Source organism: Nannospalax galili, unplaced genomic scaffold (assembly GCF_000622305.1).
Source record: "Nannospalax galili isolate Female #2095 unplaced genomic scaffold, S.galili_v1.0 scaffold284, whole genome shotgun sequence".
NCBI classification, from domain to species: Eukaryota; Metazoa; Chordata; class Mammalia; order Rodentia; family Spalacidae; genus Nannospalax; species Nannospalax galili.
The window spans coordinates 471,817-497,623 of record NW_008354281.1 but is presented as its reverse complement, the minus strand read 5'-3'; the positions used below and the strand labels follow the sequence as shown (position 1 = coordinate 497,623).

Here is a 25,807-nt window from a genome sequence, read left to right as displayed (position 1 = left end):
GAAAGAATTGCCCAGTAGTATATACATAGGATAGAAGCAGTCTACTATAAATGCTGGGAGACTCTTCTTGACGTATCAGCCCAGGGCTCCATGTTCAAGGCAGTGGGAAAGAATGTGTTGAGTGAAATGTGCATGAAATAATTTGATTTTAAATCTTTCTCCAGAGGGGAACAATAACTTTTCTATTTTGTTTTAGGTTCAACATTTGCTGGATTTAAGAATGTTTGTTCGGGGGAAACTAATGTGATATTTATTACTAATCCTTTAAACGAGGACTTACAGCATCCAATCCATGTGAAGAATGTACAACTGGTTGATACTACTGAACAATCCAAAATATTTATACACAGGCCTGATGTAAGGTACAATATATGAAAACATATTCTTTCTTAAGTTTCTGTTCTCTGTACCCTGTTAAAGGTCTGAAAAAGTTGCTATATTAAAATAACTGCTACTATCTATATACCTGTAGTTTTATCATTCCAAGAATTCAGATTTTAATAATACTGTTCTCAGTTGTTTTAAAAACTGAACTTTAACACTGGGTGTGGTGGCGTGAGCCTTTAGTCCCAGCCTTGGAAGGCAGAGGCAGGTGGATTTCTATGAGATCTAGGCCAGCCTGGTCCAAATTGTGACTTTGTGAGACTTTGTGGGACTAGTGAGACCATGTCAAAAAAAAAAAAAAAACCCTGAACTTTAAGCCATGTATGGTGCTACACACATTTAATCCTAGCAGAGGCAGATAGATCTGTGAGATCAAGGCCAGCCTCGTCTACATGGTGAGTTCCAGGACAGCTAGGGTTATAGGGAGATCCTGTCTCAATAAATAACACCCTGAGCTTTAATGTATATATTTTTCACATTATTTTCCATGCATCATCAGTAATATCATCATTAAGTAGAGATACAGACTTGAATTTCCTTCCACATTAATGTTTCCTCCACCAATAGTCATTAAGGGATAAGAGATAAGTGATATTTCTGCAACTGTTTTTTCTTGTTTTTTGTTACTGTTGCTTTCCAAATATCCTATCACAAAATGTGCTTGGAAGCTAAGCATTGGCTATTCTAATCATTGTTGATTATACAATGATTCTTGTCTCTTGATGTCAGAGTATTTCTAAAAGCTGATCTCTTACATTCCAGATCATAGAAGAATGTAGACAATGCCTGCATTTTTTTAACTTTAAAAAAATTTATTGATAATTTCATACATGGGTATAAGGTGTTTTGATCAAATCCACGCCCACTCCTTCCCCTCCAACTCCTCCCATATCTCCCCAGGACTTTTTTTCTGGCAACTTCTTGTACTCTTTCTTTCCTTTTTTTTATGGGGCTTTTTGCTACTCTAACATCCCCACCTCCAGAAGAGGTAACCCTAAAATATTATAGGGATTAGATAAGAGCTCCCAAATACTTTTGACATTTTTGGCCTTTGGAACAGAGTATGTTGCTAAGAGGCCCAAGGACATTTTGACTTTTAGCCAAGAAACTGGCTGCTTTTCTTTGGGGTCTTTTTACTGTCTAGCCAATTCCTACCTCCTATTCTTATCACACCATCCTCCAAAGAAGTGACCCAAATTGCTGATAGGGAATCGGAATGCAGACCGCTCTGGCTTCTTCCATTCTGAACAAGGACAAAATCTTTTTATAGAATTTACAAATCAGGAATTTAGATATAAGACAATATTGGATGGAGTTAGAAATTTTTCATTGGCGATCCTTGACCAGATTTTTAGAGAACAGAAAGATCAATGCTCTATAACTGAATAGGTATGTCCCCAAAGAAACAGCATTCCATAAATACTTTGACTTCATATGACTTCACAGTATTTCTCAGTACACAATATATCATTTGAATATATTGCACATTGCATGTTCATCAGCTTTTTGTTATTATATCTAGGGAAAATCAATAGCACTACAAGTAATTGAAGATGAAGGAAATATATGATTTTAGGTTGAACTGTGTGGGAAATTTATAATGCTTACTTATAAGTTACCTAAAGAATGCCTTTGAATGTGTGGCATATGCCTTTAATCCCAGCACTCAGGAGACAGAGGCAGGCAGAACTCTGTGAGAAAAAGGCCAATCTGGTCTCTATGATGAGTTCCAGGACAGCTGGGACTACAGGGAGACTCTGTCTCAAGAGACAAAAAAAAAAGAATCACAATCCAAGTATATCTGCTTACATGTAGACAAAGGTCTGATAGAACATATATGCTGTCTTCATTTAGCAAAGGCCTAAGACCATGGATAAGAAAGTGAAAAGGATAATTTTTAGTAAACATTTATATTACTTTATAATAAGCAATATTTTATAAAGACAGAAAAGAAAAAAAAATAATTAAAGACTTCCTGACCAACATAGAGATTTTAGGACATTGTTAGTATATTGGGAGCAATACACAAAAATGAAATGTATAATGAAACCATGGAATAGCAGCATGGAATTCTAATTTTATAGCCCATGTGTATAACTTGTCATTTTTAAATGTTAATCAATTCATTATAATGGACCAAATAAACACCATGGAACACACACTTCATTACCATACTAATTGCATATGCCATTTTGTTCCATTTTGAAATTTTTTTCTGAAATAAGATTCATTCAGTGAGTTCAGTCATTCATTTGTCTTTTCTCCCCAGTAAAGTGAACCCATCTGACTGTGTGGACATGGTTTGTGATGCCAAAAGGAAATCTTTCCTTAGAGACATGGACGGTTCCTTTCTGGGCAATTCTGGTTCTGTGATTCCTCAAGCAGAGTATGAATGGGATGGAAACAGCCAACTAGGAATTGGAGACTACAGAATTCCTAAGGTGATGCTCACATTCTTGAATGGAAGTAGAATTCCTGTCACTGAGAAAGCGCCTTATAAAGGTTCGTTGGGTCTTCCTCTACTACTAAATCTCAAGCTTATGAAACAAAATTCATATTTTTTCTGCAATTTAATACTGAACCAATAACTTATATGTTCTATTTATTGAGAAAGATAGCAGGTAGAAATTTTATAGAGATTACTTATCATTTAAAAAATATTTATATGTATTTTTTTAGGAATTATTAGAGATTCAACCTGTAAATACATTCCAGAGTGGCAAAGCTATCAGTGCTCTGGGATGGAATATGCAATGATGGTTATTGAAAGCCTGGACTCAGACTCAGAGACACGAAGACTCTCACCAGTGGCTATTATGAGCAATGGTTATGTTGATCTCATTAATGGTAGGTGTTCTGTTTGACATAAGTGAACCAGAGTTAGTCAAAGCATTTCTTAAATGCATAGCACTATTTGAAGAAGTAGTTCCCATATAAAACTGGCAAATATCAAGAAATATCAAGACTTCTTTGCCTTCCAATTTTAAGAAAAATCTACGTCAAAGGTATGTCAAAGAGTGTGAGACTTGACTCTCACAGTTCCCCGACCAGGAAACCCAAGACATTTATTTGAATTGATTGCTTGAAGGAGGAAGATGAAGGAGAGATGAAGAGGGGGAGGGGTCAAAAAGAAGGAGCAGGAAGAGGGGAAGTTATTTCTGTAATGATTTCACACCTTTATTTGTATAGTTGTATAAATACAATTAACCTTATATAAAATAAAAGAAAACTAGGGCTGGAGAGATGGCTCAGTGGTTAAGAGCACTGGCTGTTCTTGTAGAGGACCTGGGTTCAATTCCCAGAAGCTACATGGTGGTTAACAACCATCTGTAGCTCCAGTTCCAGAGGATCTGACATCTTCTTCTGACCTCCATGGGCATTGCACAGCATGGGTGCACTTACACACATACAGGCAATACACTCATACACATAAACTAAAAATGATAAATAAATAAATAAATAAATAAATAAATAAATAAGAAAGAAAGAAATAAAGAAAGAAAGAAAGAAAGGAAGGAAGAAAGAAATGAAAACTGATAATGTGTTATTTGCAACACTTAAGAAGGGTATTTTGTCCTACCGGTTTACATTCTCAAGAATCTTTGGATTTATGTTGAAACCAATGTAGGCTTATTTTTCATATGAATATATAGCTTATTCCTTTGACTTTTAAAAGAGTTTAGGCTTCTTCCATTTTGGTTCTAGATGACTGGACTACAAAGGGGAGATAATGGGCTCAATAGAGATTCTGACAAACTTTAGAGACCAAGACTTTTTGAATGAGTAAGATGAACTTCTAAAAGGTGCTGAAAATGCAGGAGAGGGATTTATTGCATATTCCTGGAACAGCCCTGGGGCCCAAATGTTAGTCTTTCAGCAAGCTTAGCATTGAAGAGGCACAAAATTTGTACTTCACAGATTTCTGTGCCCTAGCAGTGCGGTAACATGTATCAAAATAATCAAGGATTTAAAAAAGTAGCTACTACCTCACAAAATCTGCATTGAAAATGTGGATAACTGAAGGTGCTAAACTAAAGATATCTGAAAGGTGTAGAAAGTTAAGGCTCTCCTCACATCTCTCATCTGGATATGCAGTCCCCTTGAATTCTTTGGCCAGCAGAATGTCAAATATCAGTGTCAAATGCTGCCTTTCTGGTGTTGCAAAGCAGAGGTTGTGGGGAAATTTTAGAGAATTCAGGGAATAATGAAGGAATAGAAGTTTTCAACTTGATCCATTTTATATGAGAGATTCCATTGTATTTACTTTTACGTTTCCCTTTTCTCAAAGGCCGCATAAGTTTTCTACTTACCATAGTGACATGCCCCTTCTCTTTCAAATCTATTTAAACTTAACGTCAGTCAATTTAAAGAAGTCTTATTGGGGCTGGAGAGATGGCTCAGTGGTTAAGAGCACTGCCTGCTCTTGTAGAAGACCGAGGTTCACTTCTCAGCACACACGTGGTGACTAACAACCATCTACAATTCCAATTCCAGAGGATCCAATGCCCTCTTCTGACCTCTGCCAGCTTTGCACAACATGAGTGCACTTACATACATGTAGACTAAACACTCATACACATTATAAATAAATAAATAATAAATAAAAGTCTTAAGTAAATGGTACTAACATGGAAAAATCATAAAAGTGTTATGAAAATCACAGAAACCTGGGAAAGAATTACCCAAGATAAATATTACTGAATATTTATTACAAATATTTAATAAATATTCCTTTCAATTTCCATGTTTCCTTTCGAATCAATGTTAAATTTTATTTTTTTTAATTTAACTTAATTTTTTGGTTTATTTTATGTGTATGAATGTTTTGCCTTCATGTATGTATGCAAAGCCAGAAGAGGGCATCAGATCTCCTAATATTGAAGTTACAGATGGCTATTAGCTGCCAGTTGGGTGCTAGGAACTGAATCTGAGTCCTTTGCAAGAATGGCCAGTGCTCTTAACTTCTGATCTATCTCTCTGGCCTCCAATTTTATTTCTTTTTAATATAAGTGTATTTTTACTTTAAAATTTTCATTTCATATGGACATTTCTGTATATTTGCTTAACACAAAGAAAGTTATAGTTAAAGTAGAATTTTGTATCCTAAGGGAAAGGTTATATTATACATAAGCTTTAGAAGTTGATATTGATTTAAAGTTTGATTAAAATTCAGTTATAAATACTAAAGCTTCCAACTGAGCCAGAAAATTCAGAAAACCTAATGAATAAATGCATTAAGAATATTTGTCAGCCTATATTTCACGCTGTTTTCATTGAAGTAAAAAAAAGAGATGATTGCTGTGAAAATCACATAGCTGTTCTGAAAATTCCTAGACCGAGGTAGAAAGTTATCTGCCGTCCCATCGCTTTTTAGAGTATCTTCTTTATACAGTTCTACTTCTCAGATGGTTTTAATTCATTTCTCACACTAATTCTCCAATAGTACCTATGGCCACAGAAATTTGCTAAGTTAAAATATAATATGGAGAAAGAATAAAGACTTGATTGAAACAAACCCGTTAACTAAACTTGAAGGTGCAACCCTGTGATCCCAGCTACCGAGGAGACTGAGGCAGGAATACCACAAGTTTAAGGCCCATCTGGGTTATGGAGTAGAGTCAATTCTTGGTCAACCTAGATAACGTAGTGAAATTATGTCTCAAAATGAAAAAAAAATAAAAGAATTGGGGATATAGGTCAGTAATAAGATATTTGCCTAGCATGCATGTGGCCATTTTCAACCCTCACGACTCCCCCAAGTCAAAGGTATTTGGGAAATTTACAAATGAATAAACAAATGACAGATCAAATTGATGAATCTTGCTCAGAAATACAGATGTCCTTCTTTTCAGGTTCAGGCCCTATTGTAATAAATGAACTCTGTGTATCAGCACGTTTCCTGCCATCCAGCCTGAGAAAGTTGCTGAGTCCTTAGCACGATCATTGTGTCAGTGATACACACAAACCTACTATTCCATCAGTGCCCTCTACGACAAATCATCACAAACACATTGCTGTCCTAACTGCGAGCAGTGTAAAAGCACAGCAACGGGAGCAGGTTGCCTCCTTCCTTCCATGTTTAGCCAAGGATTGGGAAATAGCTTGGATAGATGGGAAGATGGCAGTGAGTAATGGGTTTAAGTGCTGCATTTGCATTTGAACTAAACCACTGCAATTTACTTTTAATAAAATTATAATATAATTTTTATAAATATAAAAAAATTCTTCATATTTTGTACTAAAAATGCTCATAAAATAAGAACATAAACTTTAATTTTACATGAATTTAGGTCCACAGGATCATGGCTGGTGTGCTGGGTACACTTGCCAAAGAAGGCTGTCCCTGTTTCATAGCATTGTGGCTCTGAACAAACTCTATGAGGTCTACTTCACTGGTACTAGTCCTCAGAATCTTCGACTGATGTTGCTTAATGTTGACCACAATAAGGTAAGTTTAGATAGAAACAATGCCCTAACAATCATTGTAGCTATTGTCATACTACTACAGATCAGTCTCATTCCCTGTCCTCTCTAATGTTGTCATCTTTTTAAAAATATTTTTTTTCATTATTCCAAAGAGAGGCAATTTTTAACACATCTTTCCAGAAATAACATGGAGCAGATTACATAAAAATATACATACAATGAAGTTTAAGGTGGAAAAGTGGGAATATGTAATCAAAGACTAAAGCTGGACATGATGGCACACGTCCTCAATCCCAGTGAGCTCGAGGCCAGCTTGGTCCACCCAGAAAGCTCCAGGACAGCTGGGTCACAGGGAGACCCTGTCTCAAAAAGACCGAAATAAATAAATAAATAAATAAATAAAGACCAAAGGATTTGCCAACATGGGGTCAACTTTGGTGGAATAATGAAGGTTTCCATTAGTTCTGTTCTTTTTTTTCCCTTTTATAAAAAAAAATCCTAACTAGTTTATTCGGCTTGCTAACAGAGCATAGTTTGGGGGTTTATTTACAGAGGAGTGGGCATCCCCCATTTACAGCTGCACTGGAAAGTACACACTCAAATATAGATCCTGTGACTTCCCAACAGCAGCACAAGATGGTGAGAGAGGTGCCTCATGGCGTTCTCGGCTTATATAGCCTTAGCCCCTCCCCCACACTCAGTTAAGGTCAACTGATTGGGTGAGAAGGGTAACTGACATACACACCCCCCACTCCCTGATGAGCATAGGAAGAAGGTGTGACTATAGCTTGCTGGTGGAGGACACTTCCAATTAACACTCCACCCTTTCCTCTGGCTCTTATAACGTTGTCATCTTTATAGCTTGTTTTAAAAGACTTGTTAGAATACTATTAGTCTGGACTGTTCTCAGTTTGAAAGTATGCACAGGTACCAAACACCTCCTCCCAATATGTATTTGAGTCTTGTGTTCTATGTATGAGGCATGATGCTTATGATTGTGTGATCAGCAAGCAAGCCTAAACTTTTGTATTAAAATGGTTTATATTCCAAAGTTATCACCTAAAATTAAATATTTATTTTTCCTGTTCTTCCATGGTGGTACTATGCATATACATGTCAGAAATTTATCTTTGGAATTTACTTCAGAGATTGCAACATATTATTTTAAATATCTTTGATAATGTAAAATCCTTTTTATAAATGGAATTAATCTAGGAGTATTAAAGATATTCATAATGTCAGTGGGGAAAAAGTCTGCTGCTAAACAATAGTCCCATAATTCATACTTTCCTAAAAATGGGAGACTTCAATTTGCCAGAGTGTTAGGGATGTGAAAATATCTGGGCGGAAGGAACAAAAGCAGATATCCTTTCTTCTTGGGTGACAGAAAATCCATCCTTTCATTACTCAAGACAAAACCTGGGCATTATTCTTGCCCTCTCTCCTAATTCCTTACCCAATCCATATGTGAATTCTGCTGTGTCTTCAAAATATCTGGATCAGAATGCTTCTCACCAGTTCCATTGCTACTATCCAGTGAAGCCAAACAACCTTATCCTCTCCCTATATGAAAGCGGTTGCCTCCCAACTCTTCTTCCTGTGTCCACTTTTGTCCTTCTATGGTCTGCTCTCACCCCAGTAGCCTGAGAGGAAAAATCGGGACTCTCCAATAGCCAAACTCCAAATCAGGCCTGTCTTCTACCTGTAACTATTCCCAAACTTGTCTCTATGTGAATCAGAATCCTCACAATGACCTGCAAGGCCCGATGGGAATCTTCCCTTTCCTTCGATCTTTGATTTCTTTCACTCCGGCCACACTGACCTGCTTGCTGCAACCCAGTCAACCAGACAAGCCAGACAACTGCATTCCAGATGCTGCAGCTGCCTGAACATTCTAACTGGCTAAATCCCTCATGTTTTCAAATCCCATTTTCTCTGTCCACCGACCCTGATCCGCCTTCACCATTGGTTGTTTCAATTTATCATACCCAGATTTACTTTTTCTTTTCTTTTTATATTTTATTTATCTATTATTTTTATTTCATATGTTTGAGTGTATTGCCTACATGGGTGTAAGTGTACCCATGTCATGCAATGCCCACGGAGGTCAGACGAGGGCATCAGATCCCTTGGAACTGTAATTAAGGACAGTTGTTAATGGTCACATGGGTGCTGGGAATCAAACCTGAGTCCTCTGCAAGAGCAGCCAGTGCTCTTAACCACTGAGCCATCTCTCCAGCCCCTTTTTCTTTTTTCCATAGCACGTATCCTTCTTGCATGCATCAGATGTTACTCTTTAGAATATCTATTATTTATTGTGTCTCACTTCACTGTAGGGTATAAGCACAGAAAGAAATAGAAGCTACCAGCACCTACACAGCACAGGCCAAGAGAAGAATGTGACTTTTGATTTCGATTACCAAGTATTGTGATCATTATTCTAGGCCTTTGTAAACAGTATCAAAATAAGGTTCTAAAACTTACTAACTACATATTACTCAATCCCTGCCCTTGCAAAAGCAAGTCTCCTTACTTTATAGCCATGTCTGAAAGCCTGAGGTGTTGGGACTTTAAACATTAAAAATGGACAGAATCCAGCCATGCAGGACAGTTATTTTGATTGATTTTTACAATTCTTCCTACCAAGCTTTTCTAAACTGACAATTTCTCAACATTGAGGACTTAAATTTGTGTGGTTAGCATACATCACTGCTAAGCGTCTCCTATTCCCTGGCTTGTGGGTTTGAAAGTTTATTTTGTGCTTCATGGTCTTTGTAAAGAATCCTGTCCTCAATTTGGAGCTGCTCCTTAATCATTTCTTTCTTCCATTGCACTTTCTACTGAGACACATCACCCAAAGGCTAATTTTTAACATCTGCATAAACGATGAAATGCAAGCCTATTTTAAAATTTTAATTGAGTATTTCTCATAGACTCATTTACTTGGTTTTAGTATTTTATAGAACATATACACAGTTGATGCACAGATTTAAGAACTAAATTCAAAATACGCTGCTTTATTGACTTTTAGAAACACATAAATGTTTTTTAAATTTTTTTAACAGGCTGTTCTAGTAGGAATTTTTTTTGCCACACTTCAGCGTTTGGATGTCTATGTGAACAATGCACTGGTTTGTCCCAAAAATACAGCATGGAATGCCCAAAAGAAACACTGTGAACCCAACAGGCATCCATACACAGGTATTTCTTCAGGATAGTACATATGGTCTATGTACTGAGTTACTTGTAAAAATTCTTTGCAATGTTTTATTATGATTTTTTTTCTACCTTAGCCATTGCTGAATGCAGGACAAAGTACATTTTTAGCCCCACTCACCAAAAACTAAGATATGTACACTTATTCTATATGTCCTGAACACTCTTTTCTGTTGGTACTTGCAGATGAAGGTTTTTGTGATTGGGCATTGTCTTAGTTTGTTTCTCATTGCTGTGACAAAACACTCTGACCACTACCAAGTTGGGGAGGAAAGGGTTTATTTGTCTTACATCTCCCAGGTTACAGCACAGTCTGTGCAAGTTCCAATGAAGTGTAGTACAAAGCTACATGACTTATTCTACCATTATTATAAAATTCATCCTTTCCTTTAGACTTCAAATGTGTAATAGATTTATTACTTCTTAAATTTTTTTCATACTGTGTCACACATACACACACACACACACACACACACACACATGCACGCACACTTGCATGCATGCTCAAGGGGTGGGCCAAACAGCAGAGGGGCTTGAGTTCTTTGGTTAGGTGAAGAGAGTCATGTGAGTTGGGTAGAGAATTCAAGGCCTGCATTCTTCCCCAATATGTAAGAGTCTCTGGAGAGCTTGTGGGAGAAAGATTCTGCATTCTTTCTCTGAGAGCAGGGCCTGTTTGCAGAACAGGTGGTCCCAGACATGAATGTTTGCAAAGCAAGAATTGCTTTATGGTTTATGACTAATGGATGTTAAATGTTGGGTGGTTATGATAATGGAAATATATTTAATTGTGCTATTTTGGCCTTTTTCCTTCACAGGGCAATTCCTTCCTAACTTGGGTTCTGGTATCCCAGGTGAAAACTACTTTGATAGAACCTACCAGATGCTTTACCTTTTAGTTAAAGGAACCACACCTGTGGAGGTTCACACTGCCACAGTCATCTTTATTTCTTTCCAATTACCTGCTTTAACAGAAAATGACTTTTATAGCTCACACAATCTGGTTAGAAATCTTGCCTTGTTCCTAAAAATACCAAGTGACAAAATACGTGTCAGCAGAATAATGGGAGGAGAGAGTCTACGACAGAAGAGATCTACTGAACACACGACTGAATTAGAGATTGGAGATCCTCCCACTCAGCTATTAAGCAATTCCACCACAGGTATGAGAAGACTTTAGATAAATGAATGTCTTTACCAAGTCTAATGCCGTAAATAAATGGATCAGGGCCTGCCTAGCCAGGCCTCAGGAAATCCTACCAACCCTGCTTCCTAAGCCCTAAGGGCCAGCACACCCTCTTACCTTCTATACTCCTATATTACTTACTTGTTTGGAAATTATAAAGGAGCATCACCTTCTGTTTTGTTATTATGGTGATTAATGAAACAAAGGGATCTAACTTAATATTAAAGATTCAGAAAGATCTACTTAAGAAAAGGGTTCGTAGCTGAGGGATGAAAGATGAAGACAGGCTGTCGACGGAGCACTATTGCTTAGAAGAGCAGAGGAAACACAGGCTTATGTTACAGAAATTTCTTCCAGTATATAATCTGTCTAGAGTCAGAGCCGGCTTTCTTTCTCCAGCCCTGCCCTTCCTTGGACTTACATGGTCAGTGTTTTGGTCTCAATATAACTTAGCCTGTGGATTTAATCTAGGAGTTGCAGTGGGCCCATGGTACCCAGGCAGATTATTCATCCTTTTATAGCATATAAGCCTTCACATGCAGTGAGGTACAACATTTACAACACTAGCAACTAGATAGCCAAACTGTTCTTAACTTTGTCTCTGTGACCTAAATTTCCATATACAACCCCTCCTATTCAATCTCCATATAGCAGTTTTAGATTGTGAGTCATATTTACCTTTTTTTGAAGGGTCAATGTTCATTATAATTTTATTTATACTAAATCAAACAAAACAAAAACAAACACTCTCCCCAAAGCATAAATACCTACTGAGAGGATGTTATTGAGTAAATTTTTATCACACGGAAAAATTAGATGCATATAGTCATTACAAATGTCATTTATCTTGACAAATGTAAGATAAATGGCTGAGAGAATTGAGCACAGGAACTAAGGAAAGGCCCAATAATGATATGTTATCTAGACAGAGTAGGATGGAGTTTTCAACTCTCAAGAAAAGCCTTACAACTTGGTCTGGAATGAATGAATCAGAGCAAAACGTGAGGAAGTGGACAGAAAAGGGTACACATGGTCATGCAGCTCTCACATGGCACCAGGATATGCTGAGTTCCCAGGCACCCCAGAAAGGGTTTGTGTAAGTACTAAGGAGACCTCTGGGTGGGCAGAGCCCCGGGGTCAGGGAAAGAGTCCTTTATGTTGAGGTTTTCAGTATCCAGACCACAATCAGCAGAAATGGAAGCCTTGATGTGCCAGACTTTCAGAAGAGCCTGTTAATGGTACAGCTGTAGGATGGACCTGCCGCTGTGTGGAAAACCAGTGAAATACAAAGTAGCAATGGTGCTGGCCTACTTGATGCACCTGGGCACTCACTCCTCTCCCAGAGCAAACAAGCACTCATAGTTGAGAGAGCTTCTCAGGGTAGCAGACCATATGGGAAGGAGTCTGAGGAGAGGGAGTAATCTGAAAGCTGAACATGTCTCCCAGAGTCTTGAGTCATGCAAGAGAGACATTTCAAACTCGTAAAATTCCAAGCGTGTATTTCAGTGTATCATGTGAGACTCACTGGGCCAGGTTCCTGAGCACACCCTGCTTTATAGTTTAATTTTAATGAAAGAAACGCAATGATTTGAATCCTGTAGGCATGACTCGGGATATAGACGATGCAGAACCCTCCCAACAGGATTTGGTAAGGCCTGCAGTACACCAAAATATCCTGCCTAAAGTTGCTTTCTGAAAGATCACCCTGAATACAGTGCACAGGATGGAGTAAAAAGTGGCAAGTACTGGATATGAGCCATTTTAAAAGGTGATTTAGTCTCCACTAATATTAACTTGGATTTTGACAGTGTGGACAAAGAAAACTGGGAATTGGTATTTGATTAAATATGATATGGCAAAAGAGTGAAAAGAAAATTACCATGCTCTGTCAAAAGGAATACAGAGATGCTACTTCGTAAAGTAAGGAGCTGTGGGGTAGTAGATTTAAGAGGCACTCTCAGGCCTACCATTCTAGAAAGGAGAACAGAAACTATATGCAGTGTCAAAAATAACTTTCAAAATTGCAAATGTTCAAAGAAGGTAACAATTCATTAGTAATTTAATAATGTTAGCAAGTTTTGAACGGATGTACTATTAATATGATGGGTGCATCATATCCCTTCATTTCAAGATTAGCATCTGTTTTGAAAAAGTAATGTGTGCTGACAGAAATGGGTGATGATGCTTCACTTCTAACAAAGAATGAGAAGTATTAAAAAAGAAGAGACAATATTAAACAAGAGACACATTCGCCCACTATTCATTTTTCTTGTATTTATCTACCTCTATTTTTTTAAATTTTATATTAAAACACATTCTCTTATGTTTTTAATTTCCCTTGCTTTATTAATATGACCTTCACATTTTTATCAGGGACAATTTTAAAGGTTTTCCAATTCTGTAATGGAGCAATGTAAACCAACCTGAAGCCAAAATTCTCTCAGGTCTTCACAATTCTATATTGTGTAATCCAAATGTTGTAATACTGCTTCCCCACAGGTCAGATGCAGTTGTCTGAGCTCCAAGAAATTGCTGGCTCCCTTGGACAAGCTGTAATCTTAGGAAAAATCAGTAGTATCCTTGGATTTAATATTTCTTCCATGTCTATTACTAGTCCTATTCCGCAACCAACAGATTCTGGCTGGATTAAGGTAAGAACATACAACTAGGAAAAAATATACTTTATCTATTTAAAATATTGCTGCTTTTAAAAATTAACTACCTCTCTACTTCAAGGCAGAAATTTAGATAGTATGTCTTTCTAATTCACTGTTGACCAGCTTTTCATGGACTACCTAAAATGGTAATAGTATAGTTAAAAAAAATAAAAGATTGGGAGTTGGGAAATGGCTCAGTGGGTATGAATGCTTGCTGGGAAAGCACGAGGACCTGCATATGGAGTCACAGCACCCATGTATGTATGGCCAGGCATGCCTGTAATCCCAGTGCTGATGAAGGTGGGGGCACAGGAAGATCACTGAGGCTTGCTGGTAAGACTGCAAAATAGCTAGTTCCAGGTCCAGTAGGAGACAGTCTCAACTGGATAAGGTAGAGCGTTATAGAGGAAATATTACAATAATGTTAAATATATATATACTTTTTAAAATAAACCAAGCTAGTATGCTTAGCTTGGCTGAGTTTGCTGTGAAATGCAGTTTGTCCTGGAAAATCACGTCCCTGCTTCTGTCCCTGCCAGGTGACTGCCCAGCCAGTTGACAGGTCTACATTTCCTGTGGACTATGTGGCCTTAGTGTCTTCACTCTCAGTGATTGCTCAGCCAGTGGCAGGCCAGCCAGGACAGCCGTTTTCCCAGCAGCCCTCAGTAAAGGCAGTAGACTCTGAGGTAAGTTGTAACATGACATCCTCCTGAGTGAAGGGCTTTGGCTGTTGTTCTGGAAGGGGATCCCCTCTCTAGTCTTGAAATGCTGACAGCCTGAATGTATCCTATCCTCTCTACTGTTTCAAAAATGTTTCTTTTAAATGAATTTGATTTTCTGTTCAAGTTCATGATCACTTTTGTGAGCTCCTGAAGATTTTAAATTTGTAATGAGACATTAAATTTTTAAGCATTTTTTAAAGAGCATGGGATAGGAAGATTTTTTTTTTAAATATAATTCTCTACTATTCTTTTTTCTTGAGGGGAACTGTGTATCAGTTGGGATTACATCACTTACTTTGAAGGCTATCCTAAAAGACTCCAATAATAACCAAGTCGGTGGCCTTAGTGGAAACACAACAATTCCATTTACCAGCTGTTGGGCCAACTACACAGACCTTACTCCTCATAGGACAGGTGAGTGAGCCACACTACATCCGCATACATCCCCACAGTAGCCAGAAGCAGAATTTCCTCTGAATGAGCAAATACCCTATAATAAACTATAGAAATCAGAATGTGATGTTTTGCCTTCTTTCATAGTATGTTTAGTTCCCCTTATAAAATATATTTAACATACAAATAAAATAGAAATTAAAGTAGGAAATATAGCATAATTTGAGGCTATACATAAAAAGCTATATCATTATTTATATTTTATCTTTTTATCTGTTATTGATCCATATTTTCTCACTGTGTCACATTTATTGTAAGACAAATTAATATGTATATTTTTAAATTTAAGAAGCTATAGACTCTGGTTATTTTAATACTCTATGCAAGAGTTCAGAGTTATGTTAGAAAGCTGGCTTTGTCTTTCTGAAAACCAGTGTAGAAGGCACAATATGTACTTGTAATGCCTTGTGGTGCCTTGAAATCCATACATCAGTTGGTGAGGAGAATCATAATTTGTTCTAGTTGGCTTCTTGTTGTTAAACAAGTGTTTATAGTAAACACCATGACCAAAATTAGCTTAAGGAGGAGGGAAGGGTTTATTTCTGTTTACACTTACAGGTCCATCACTGAGGGAACTCATGACAGGAACTCAAACAGGAACCTGGAGCAGGAACCAGAGAGAGGACTTCGTGTTGGCTTGCTCTCTGGCTTGCCTTTTCAGCCCAGGCCCCGCTGCCCGGGAATGGTACTGCCCACAGTGGGTTGGACAGTTAGCAATTAGCAATCAAGGTGATGCCCCACAGATATGCTCACATGCCAATCTGATCTGAGAACTCCCTCAGCTGAAGTTTCTCTCTTCCAAGGAGACACTAGGTTGTGTTAAGATTACAGTAAGAATTAACTAGCACAGTAAGTCACTCTGAGAACAGAGAAAATTCCCCTATGAGCCCTCATAATATGCACCCAGCAGCCTGTACTCAGTGGTATCTTCAATGCCATTATACTAAATGGAGCCATAACTTCCACAGTGATGTCTGTATATCACTTCCATATGGGTTGATGACAACTCCTGTCATTAAAAGTCATTTTTTCACATTCAGAAGGCAGAGGAAGGTGAATATCTTTGAGTTTGAAGCCAGCCTACTCTACACAGTAGTTTCCAAGTCAGTCAGAACTACATAGTGAGACCCTATCTCAAAAAAAAAAAGTTATTCTTTCAGCATCCAAGTGATACATCAAAACCTAGATTCCTACTGGCATTATATAGTATATAGAAGAATAAAACAGGCAATCTGCTTATACATGAGACAGACCTCCATTAATCTGTCCATCCTCCCTAGGGCTCATTTAAGACTAACAGTGGCCTTAACCTCTTACAAGGTTATATACTTCTTATCATTGCTCTCGCCTGTCAAACACACACGTTTACATGCATCTGAAAATAGGAAAAAAATGTCAACAATGGTTTGATTTTTATAACATAATTAAATATCGAAAGAGAAAATAATTCCAAAGTTTTAGTTTCCTTTACTTTTTGTTTCTTCGTGCATTGATAATTTCCCATATTTACCAACCAGGTATGCTCAGCCTGCTTACTGGGTGACATTTTCTTAATGTTTGATAAGAATCAAAGGACAGTGGATAAGAATCCAACATCATGTGACTAGAGAAGTACCTAGAGTGTCCTCATGCTTACTGGCTAATGATTTAGCCAAATGATTTTAATAGTCATCCTTGATAGTGGCAGGACTGGAATACTTCTCTGGGAAATGAGTCACCTACAGGAACACTACCTGAAGACAAATTTGCTCAATTCCTTCTTCATGAAGGCAGACCCAATAGGTCAAGGCAACAGCTAGTCTGTGACCAAACTACTCCTTCCAAAAGCAATCTTTGAAAAATCAGCAGTATCACTGGAGTACTGAGGCACTAAAATAGGTATTGGCATTTTATCATCACAACAAAATAATAATAAAGTTCTTTCCTTTCATATAGTACATTTTCTTTCAGAATGCACCTCTTTACTAGGAGTGTGTCTGACCTACTGTGGATAAGAGCCTTTGATTCCCATTTTTGTTCCTCTTCCTTATCCCACACTTCCTTTCTCTTTCATTCCCTCCCATCCTCTTCTCTCTACTCTCTTCCCCTCCAAGTCTCTCTCTCATTTCTTTCATCAAGAGCAGGATTTCATCTCCTTGATTATATAATAAGGAGAGCCAGGCACAATTACATTTCTATCATTTTTAGATCATCTAGTCAGTTTGTAGATTAACCACAGTAAAAGTTATAATAACAAAAGTACATGTGAGAAAATTAACAAAAGTATTTTCTGTGACCTTTTCTATGAGCTAGCTTCAGAAACACTGCACCTCAGGAAACACCCTCTCAGATCAACCCCACCCTGACAGTTCAGCAGCAGTGCCTGGCTTCTCCATATTGCCCCATAAAGAACAAAGCAGGCCACCTGTGGAGGTTGTGGTTTCTGACACAGAAATAGGGAGAATTGTGAGAACTGGGTGAGAGGGCGGAAGGAGGAAGTAAAAGCATGAAGACCTCTCCAAGCAGGTTAGATAAAGATAGTCCTGCTGGTGGACTTTTGCCACATGCTAGTTTAGCAGCCTAGGTGAGATTTAGTATTTGTTTCACTTCCTGTTGCTGCCTGTGCTGGATAGCTTTAGTTGTCAACTTGACATGCCTGGGAAGAGGGAACCTCAATTGGGGAATTGCTTCCATTGGACTGGTCTGTGGGCATGTCTGTAGGGGGCATTTTCTTCGCTATCGAGTGATGTTGGAGGGCCCAGCCCACTGTGGGTGGTGCCACCGCTGGGCAGGTGGTCCTGTACTGTGTAAGAAAGCAGGCTGAGCATGGGCCGGGGAGCCAGCCAGTAAGCAGCATGCTCCAGGTACCTGCTCTGAGTTCCTGCCTTGGCTCCCCTTGATGATGGACTCTGCTTATAAGCCAAAAAAACCCTTTCCGCCCCAAGCTGGTCTTGGTTAGTGTTTTTATCTCAGCAATTGAAGGTAAACTAAGACTCTACCAACCTAACAATCTAGCTTAAAATCTAATTTTCTGTGTGGGTTGAGAATTCGGGCTGGAATGGCTCATCTCTGATAAAGTCTGAAGACTTCACAGAGATTTCTTGACAATAAAAATAGCTGAAGCGGCCTGCTCTACAGGCCTCATTCTGGATCCTGGCTAGATTTGGCCTTCAGAAAGCTAGTCTATGACGTGTGTTTTACTATGCTTCTCTACCTTTGGTACTTTCTCCCCACCCATGACTCCTTTCTTACTTCTTGACCTCCAACAGATATTTACTTCAACTTACAAACAGAAATCTAAAACTTCAGATCTAGTATCTGTATATGTTATTTTGCTGAATGGATGCATACTTAAATTGCCTTCTAAACACTTGTTTATTCCCATAAATGGATGCAACTCTCAGCCTTGGGCTGAAAAGCCTCTTCTGACAGGGGGCAATAGTCATATAAGAGACTAATAACTCATCACAGTGCTGAGAATACTGGACTGCCAAGCACTCAGCCCTAAATGAGATAGCTATATCACTCACTCCAAGGGCACATTGGACAAGAGGAAGAGGCCAGACTGGGATGGGGAACGGTACTATATAATGCTGTTTTCTGGATTTGATGTGGCCAGGGCAATCATGAATACACAGCAGCCATAATGATCTGTACAAGGCAGATACACATATGCACACTCTCACCCACAGGACATGAAAGTAGAAGGCAGACTAGATAAGAAGGGGACAGGAGGTAATGGCAGGGGAACCATGATGACAATACATTGAATATGATTTTTAAAAGCTATCAGAATTTTTTTAAATTAATTTTAATAAAAGAAAAGAAAAAAGTAAATAACTGGGTGACTTGCTCGCAGCGTTGCAGGAAACTCAGCAGCATCAACTGCTTCACATATCTGTGGCTAGTTGGCAGACTGAGCTGACACCCTCTCTATTCTTGTTTGTACTCAACTTATATCACTTGACTCTATTTTTTTAAAATACTTCATTAGAAATTAGAAACACAGTTTTGAAGCCAATGAATGCCAAATGGCTGTTGTTTGAAAATAAGCAGAGAGGTCAACCTCTGTGATGCTTTTTTTTTTTTTCTAGGAAAAAATTATAAAATTGAATTTCTCCTGGATAATGCCATTCAAGTAGAATCCAAAACTTTCAGCCTGTCAGTGCAGTCGGTCCCTGGTGGTGGTGGAGGTGGTACTGGTGCTGGCGGCAGCAGCAGCAGTGGCCTTAGCAAAGCATCCAGTGTGTGTTCATCTGTCCAGATACTGGCTGTAGTAACGGGCTGTCTGATAGGAAGAATGTTGCTCTTGGAAATATTCATGGCTGCAGTTTTTACTTTGAGCACACCCTAGGTAAGTACAGTTCATGTAGTACGCACTATGACTCCAAGTACGCAGGTTCCAGCAAGTGTTTCCTAAATAAAGGGCATGTGCACAGCAATTGTGTGTGATATCACCAGGGATTCAAAGAGAAAGTTCAAGCTCAATGGCAAAGACAAGACAACTCTGTGGAACGGATATTGCCATTATGCGTTGGAATATTAGAATGTGGGGAAAGACACGTGCAGATAATTTTCAAACTCTTCTTATTTCAAGGGGCAAACAGCTTGAAATTGTTTATGCAATAAGGTAATTAGGTAATTAAGAAGTCCAGAAATTGGCTGGTTTATGCCACAGATAGAGCCATTGACTGACTCGTGTGATGGCATCCATAATCCATGCCTCTCCATCTCTTAGCTATATTCTCCTCAGTGATAGCTCTACTACTTGGTCAGCTCTTCTTTCTGATCTTCACAGCAAAGGCCCCCACTGACATCTTTGTTTGCATTTTACCAGCCCAGCAGCCAAAGCAATGAACAGACCTCCTCTACAGATCCAGCAGAAATCCTATTATTGGTCTGGGTTGGGACATATGCTTATTAGAGAGCCAATAATTGTGGCCACAAGACTCTAACTGGTTTGGCCTGAGCAATGTGCAATGTGAGGTGCTGAGAATGGTGCTGGGACCAGATGTGGCAGGTGGACATAGTGAGTTTAAGGAGAGTAAGAGAGGGAGGTCTTTCTTGGCTAGAATGATTGTAGATGATGGTAAATATCATGCCATCTGCAGCAGGTGATAGTACTACTACATGGAATGTCCGCAATTTGTGGAGAGATGGAGAAGCACTCAAGAACAGGAATGCAGTAGGAGCAAAGAAAGATGTAGGAGTACAAGGGGGCATAGTTCCAACTCAATTTGTTCAACACTGGGTCCTTGTTTTCTTCTTCCAAACGCTGTTCTTTTCTTCCACCCCACCCCAGTAAATGACAGTGCCATCTTTTCTGACCCCTTTGGTTCATGCTTTGGGGGCTTCTTTTTCTTTGGGCTTTACATCCCATCAGGAGTTCTTTGCCATCTTCATCAGATCACAGTGTCTTTGTCTGGCCTTGCTTAAAGTCTCATTGCTGTGTTTGCGTGTTTAGTCCTCTCCAGCCACTGTTTTAGCTTCCTGAAACCTTTATTCATGAACTCACTCACTTTTAGTCTATCCTCCATATTGACTTAGATTTAGCTTTCTAAAGCACAGGGTCATGTAGTGATAATAGTAACCTCAAAGCCTCACTGCACATAAAATGTAAGCAACACCAAAGTTTCACAAAGCCAGGTTTGAAGACTGCCTCCCTGTTACAATTCATTCCAGAACTGGCAATATACTTAGTGGTAGTGCACTTGCCTATCACATGTGAGACCTTGGGTTCAATCCCTACCACTGCAAAATAAATAATACGTAAGTAAATTTATTCTTCCAATCTCACAAATTCCTTCTATGCAGATGATGTTGTTCTGTCAACTTGAAAAGTATACCTACTTCCCATAGCATTCTCCTGTATTTGGCACTAAAAATGTAGTTTAGTTGATTCAGCTCTTCAAATGAGAATAAGTCCTCATCTTTGACTTAGAAAGGAAATGTTAAGTAGTTTGTGTAGGCAAATTGTAAAAGGCTTTAGTTGGCAGATACTAATCAGTTTGTGATTGATTTTTAAAAGAAGAATGTTTTATTTTATACAGATTAGTTAAATTACAAGGATGGCATAAGAAGTATTGATAAGACTGGGAAGAATTTGAGATAGAATAATAATTTAGAATACTGTGTGTGTGTGTTCCAGGTAATAGAATTTAAGACTGAATTTTATACTTAAAGAAGGTCAGGATAAGAGGACCGAGCCCAGTTGGTTCTTGGAGTAAGAACAAGAGGCTTAAACCAGCAACTGGGGTTTGGAGAGAACAGAGGGAACCATTAAATGGCTTCTTTTCTACTTTCAGAGACTGATTAGAGTCCAGCTGTAAAGGGAGAGGCATGGGGTGTAGAAACCCAGTACTGTCTTCTCACAGCTGAACACATATGAGGGAGGGAGAGTTGAAGCTGAGGGACAACAGATATATCAGTAAACAACCAACACACAAGTCACACAAGTCAGCTTTATGCCTGGTCTCTTATCTCCAGAATTTTAGTAAAAATAAGACCATAGTTTTATAAATTTACAATAGCACTACAAATACTTCTTAGAAAGTCAGGTTAGCTAAATGGTGAGTACTGCCGACTGTGTTTGTACATTAAATGTTTGTACATTTTTCAATCATCACTGACATTCATTATTTATCAGTCATTCAAATAATGACATTATTTATCATCACTGACAATTCATCCTGACTGTTCCTCATAATTTTGATATTTTTCCAATTAAGAAAATGTTATTTTCAAATCATTAGTAAATCATATAGTTTCTGGGTCTTTCCAGAACTTTTTCTACATAATAAGTAGTCATTGGCCTCTTTGCTATCAAATAAACAAAGATTTGTAATTAAGATAAAGAAAAACTCCCATAATGCATTGAAATGCTGGGCTATTTTATGACTTTGCATTCTGATTTAATACTTTATTTTTAAGAGAATCATGAAGTTCCGCTAAATAAAATAGCAAAGCTTATCTACAAAAACATAAAAAAACTATATATGGAACACAACTCTGTATACATTTACACCAAAACAGAGTATTATTGATTTTAATGTAAATTTTGAAATACTTCTAGATGTTACTTTTGTCCTGTTTCCAAACCATGAAATATTTTAAAAATTAAAAATAAAAATTAAAAATGAAACACTTAAAATAAACCATATATTAATACTGCCTTTAAAATTTTTTTTTATTTTTTAGGGAACAACTAATGACCTTCTGAAAAACAGGCGAAATCAACATTATAAAAACTGCACATATCAGCTATTTTGTTGCATTACAGAAAAGAAAGCCTATAGCATTTTCAAGAAAATATACTAAAATATTTTTATAATGTTTAACATGTACTCATTTCCCTTTATCACAAAATTCAGATTTCTTCAAAATACAAATTTCTTTTGATTCCTTATATTTGTATGTTCTTATTTCCTTCCAACAAATTCCTGAAATAGCAGATTTGGAAGCAGATAAGCCACCTCCAATTGTACCATCAAATCAGAAAATCTTTTAAAGAGTTGAAGTAACCAGGCAAGGTGGCTCATGTCTGTAATCCCAGTTTTTGAAAAACAGAGACAGAAGGATAACAGTGAGTTCAAGGCCAGCCTGGGCTACATAGTGAGACTTGACACAAAAGTATGACTCTCACCTCAAAAGGGGATGTGAGACAATTTATTCTGGAGCCAAGTATGAGTGACCATGGCCTGGGGAGATAGAGTCAGGCTGCCCCAAATTCCATGTTTTAATATGTTAACAGTTTCATGAGGTTTTTATAGTAACAGAACAAAAGAAAAAGTCATAAATCAAGATGCTTTTCAAATACCTCGGTGGAAGCATTAAGTAGGTAAATAAAACAAAAGAGAAATCTCAGCTATCATCCTCAGATGCTTTCTGATGCCACTCAGCCTTTTGGTTGGTGGAAGTTGGTATTCTGCTGAGTAAATACATTCCAAAATGTTTTTATCTGTTAGTCATAAGATGTTAAATCAGAAACAAAAGAGGGCAAGGAGTGGATATTTGGGGGGGGCAAGAATGGCCCAAGATGAATGGTAATTAGGTTCTGGACCTGCAGCATTCCAAACTCTCCACTATCAGTGAGGTTCTAATCAGTTGTTCAGCCTTTGTAGAATGTTCAGTTTTGAGATGCAGTTTTTCTGGGAACTTTCATTCCCAGTCTCAAAAACAAAACAGACAAGAACCAAGCAGAAAACAAATAAAATAAATAAAGCTTGCAATGTTCTGTATTGATTCATGATGCTCTAATTTGCAACAATCTAAGTTGTTGAAATTTCTGAGGCTTTTGGAGACAAGATTGTTCTAAATTTTTATCAGACTGAATGCTTGCCTTTCTGATCTACAGGAGCTCCAGGAATCCCAGAAGGTCCTGGATTTCAGGACCTGTCTAACCTTGCCAATATCATAAAAAGAATTTTCTTCAAAAATAGGGTATTAGAACATGTCCCAATTTGTTTTCTGCTTAGTCCTACTTTGCATTCAGATCTGCCTCTACTGAATGTGATCTCCAATTCTAGGGAACAATTGACATATACAATCTTATTTTCAAAGTGATGACTTAGAGAAAGTAGAAAAGCCACAGATTAATAAAGTTAACCAAAAGTTCTCATACTACTAAAAATGTAACTTTTACTCAGAAAATTTGAAAAGGAATGATTAATCTGGCAGAATGTCCAATAAAGTCACTGTAGCCATGTTTGTGGTGGGTAAAGGTGGCATCCACAAGTTACAATAGTGCAGGAATATGCAGCATGGCTTTGTGACAGTTAACAAAATTCCACAAAGCTTATGTATATTTGTCTCCTACATACTCTCTCCTAGCATGTTTACCATGGATCACTGTTAGTCTTGTTGAGTAGAAAAGTTGTATTTACCGGGTAATAAATCCAAATAACTGACTACATTGAGCATTTCATTGAGTTGAATACCTTTTAGGATCTACTCATTTTCAGGCATTCTAGTGACTAGAAAGTCTAAGAAGAAGAAGAAGTCACTCTGACCCCCACCCAAGAGTTTCCAGGGTCAGTGGGGAAATAGGGGAGCATATCATCTTAATACAATGAAGAGAGACAGAACTGGCAGAAAGGTCATGGCACTAGAGAGGAACTTTCACTGGGGAAGAAGAATTCTGGGAGGATGGAAGGGTAGCTTCCAGAAGATGTACCTTCTGACCATGCACCCGAGGAGCTTCAGTTTGCTCTGTTAGTCACAGGGATGCAGCTTTAACCAGATATCAAAACAGAAATTTTGGCTAAGACAAAAAGATAAAGGAAGATACCAAACAAAGATTTAATATTTCAAAGTAAGTAGCCTAAAAACACGGAAGATTAAAGGAAGACTTTTCAAAAGCATTTCTTTGGACATGGCTGTGCTTGGAGACCCTTTTCAAAAGAGAAGGGTGAGGAAACCAGTTCCTAATTACAAGTCAAGGGAAAAGGACTTTTTGTTCATGGGAAGCTTAATATGTGTCCTGGAGATTCAAGGTACACAAGAGTCTGGAATCTGTGTTCTAAGAATCTGATCAAAGAGCAAGTGATTATAATGGCCTGTAGTCATCACGGGCAGGGCAGCACAAAATAACATCTTCTGTAATTAGTTTGGCAAACAGTGTATGGGGTGTGCCATGAACCTGTGGGGGGTGTTGTGTGTGTGGGGGTTGACTGTTCTAAGCTTTTGGCTGTATGCTTTTTAAAAACTTTCTAGAATTCTCATAGTGTATTCCCATAATGGATTGTGTCAGATAAATCACAATTTAATTACTATGTCTTGAATTTTGGAGCTGGAGAGATGGCTCAGAGGTTAAGAACACTGGCTGTTCTTGTAGAAGACCTGGGTTCAAATACCCATACCCACATGACAGCTAACAACTGTCTGTAACTCCAGTTCCAGGCCATCTGACAGCTTCTTCTGTCCTCTGCTGGCATTGCATGACATGGGTGCACTTATCTACTTGCAGGCAATACATGCATACACATAAAATAATAATAAAATATTTTTTTAAATCTTGAATTTTAATGAACCCATAGGCAATATGGCTTTGCATGATCTTTGTTTATATAGTAACTGCATTTTTCTTTTAAATAATTTTCTCTGACATTGTCTTAGAAATTGATATATTGATTCTTAAAATATTTTTCAATGTAAAATCAGGATATTTAGTTGCTGGAAAAAATTATTTGTTGTGTTAATGTGTGTTTGTGTGTGTGTATTATGTTTTCATCCTGGTTCATGGCTTATAACTCCCAAAGACAGGCTATAGAATACAATTTCTTTTCTCCAAGGTGGGTCACAGAAACTCTAATGTTCCCCACCTTTGGAACTATCTTGTTTGAGAGTCAAGACTCCACCCTCATGCCATCTTGAAAATAGCCCTGTCCCATAGTTGTGGGGAAATAATCTATACAGAAAGATCAAGAGTCTGTATAGATAGGCCTTGCTGGGTTTTCCCATATAGTGTGTTAATACTAGATAGATGGTAAGATTGCCATAAAATCTCAAGCAGACATAGCTCAGAAAGCTTCTGGATAGCTGAAGGTGTAGAGGTCCCTGGAGGGTGCTGTCACGGAGAGGACATGGAAGCTCTGTGTCCTTTTCCATACTCCATGCAGCTATTCATTTGTGTCCTTTACAATACCCTTTAGAATAAACTGGTATACATGGATGCATTCCCAAGTTCTGTGAGCCACTCAAGCAATAAAATCAAGCCTGGGGAGCAGGTTGTGGGGATCCTATTCATAGCTAATACAAACACAGCTAAGATGAACTGCCATTGGCAGCCA

At 38.1% G+C, this 25,807-nt stretch overlaps 1 protein-coding gene across 1 annotated transcript in view; it reads left to right on the top strand.

Moving 5' to 3' along the window:
- The window catches only part of Pkhd1l1 (PKHD1 like 1), a 171,424-nt gene extending 149,057 nt beyond the window's left edge, over nt 1–22,367 (top strand). Inside the window, exons 68-78 of the mRNA XM_017802801.2 lie at nt 197–362; nt 2,654–2,886; nt 3,064–3,231; nt 6,675–6,832; nt 9,876–10,011; nt 10,842–11,186; nt 13,709–13,860; nt 14,406–14,552; nt 14,849–15,002; nt 19,115–19,374; nt 22,218–22,367. Coding sequence (XP_017658290.1) covers nt 197–362; nt 2,654–2,886; nt 3,064–3,231; nt 6,675–6,832; nt 9,876–10,011; nt 10,842–11,186; nt 13,709–13,860; nt 14,406–14,552; nt 14,849–15,002; nt 19,115–19,374 — 1,919 coding nt within the window. The 3' untranslated portion in view covers nt 22,218–22,367. The remainder of the gene's footprint in view (nt 1–196; nt 363–2,653; nt 2,887–3,063; nt 3,232–6,674; nt 6,833–9,875; nt 10,012–10,841; nt 11,187–13,708; nt 13,861–14,405; nt 14,553–14,848; nt 15,003–19,114; nt 19,375–22,217) is intronic.
- Nucleotides 22,368–25,807: the final 3,440 nt, after the last annotated feature.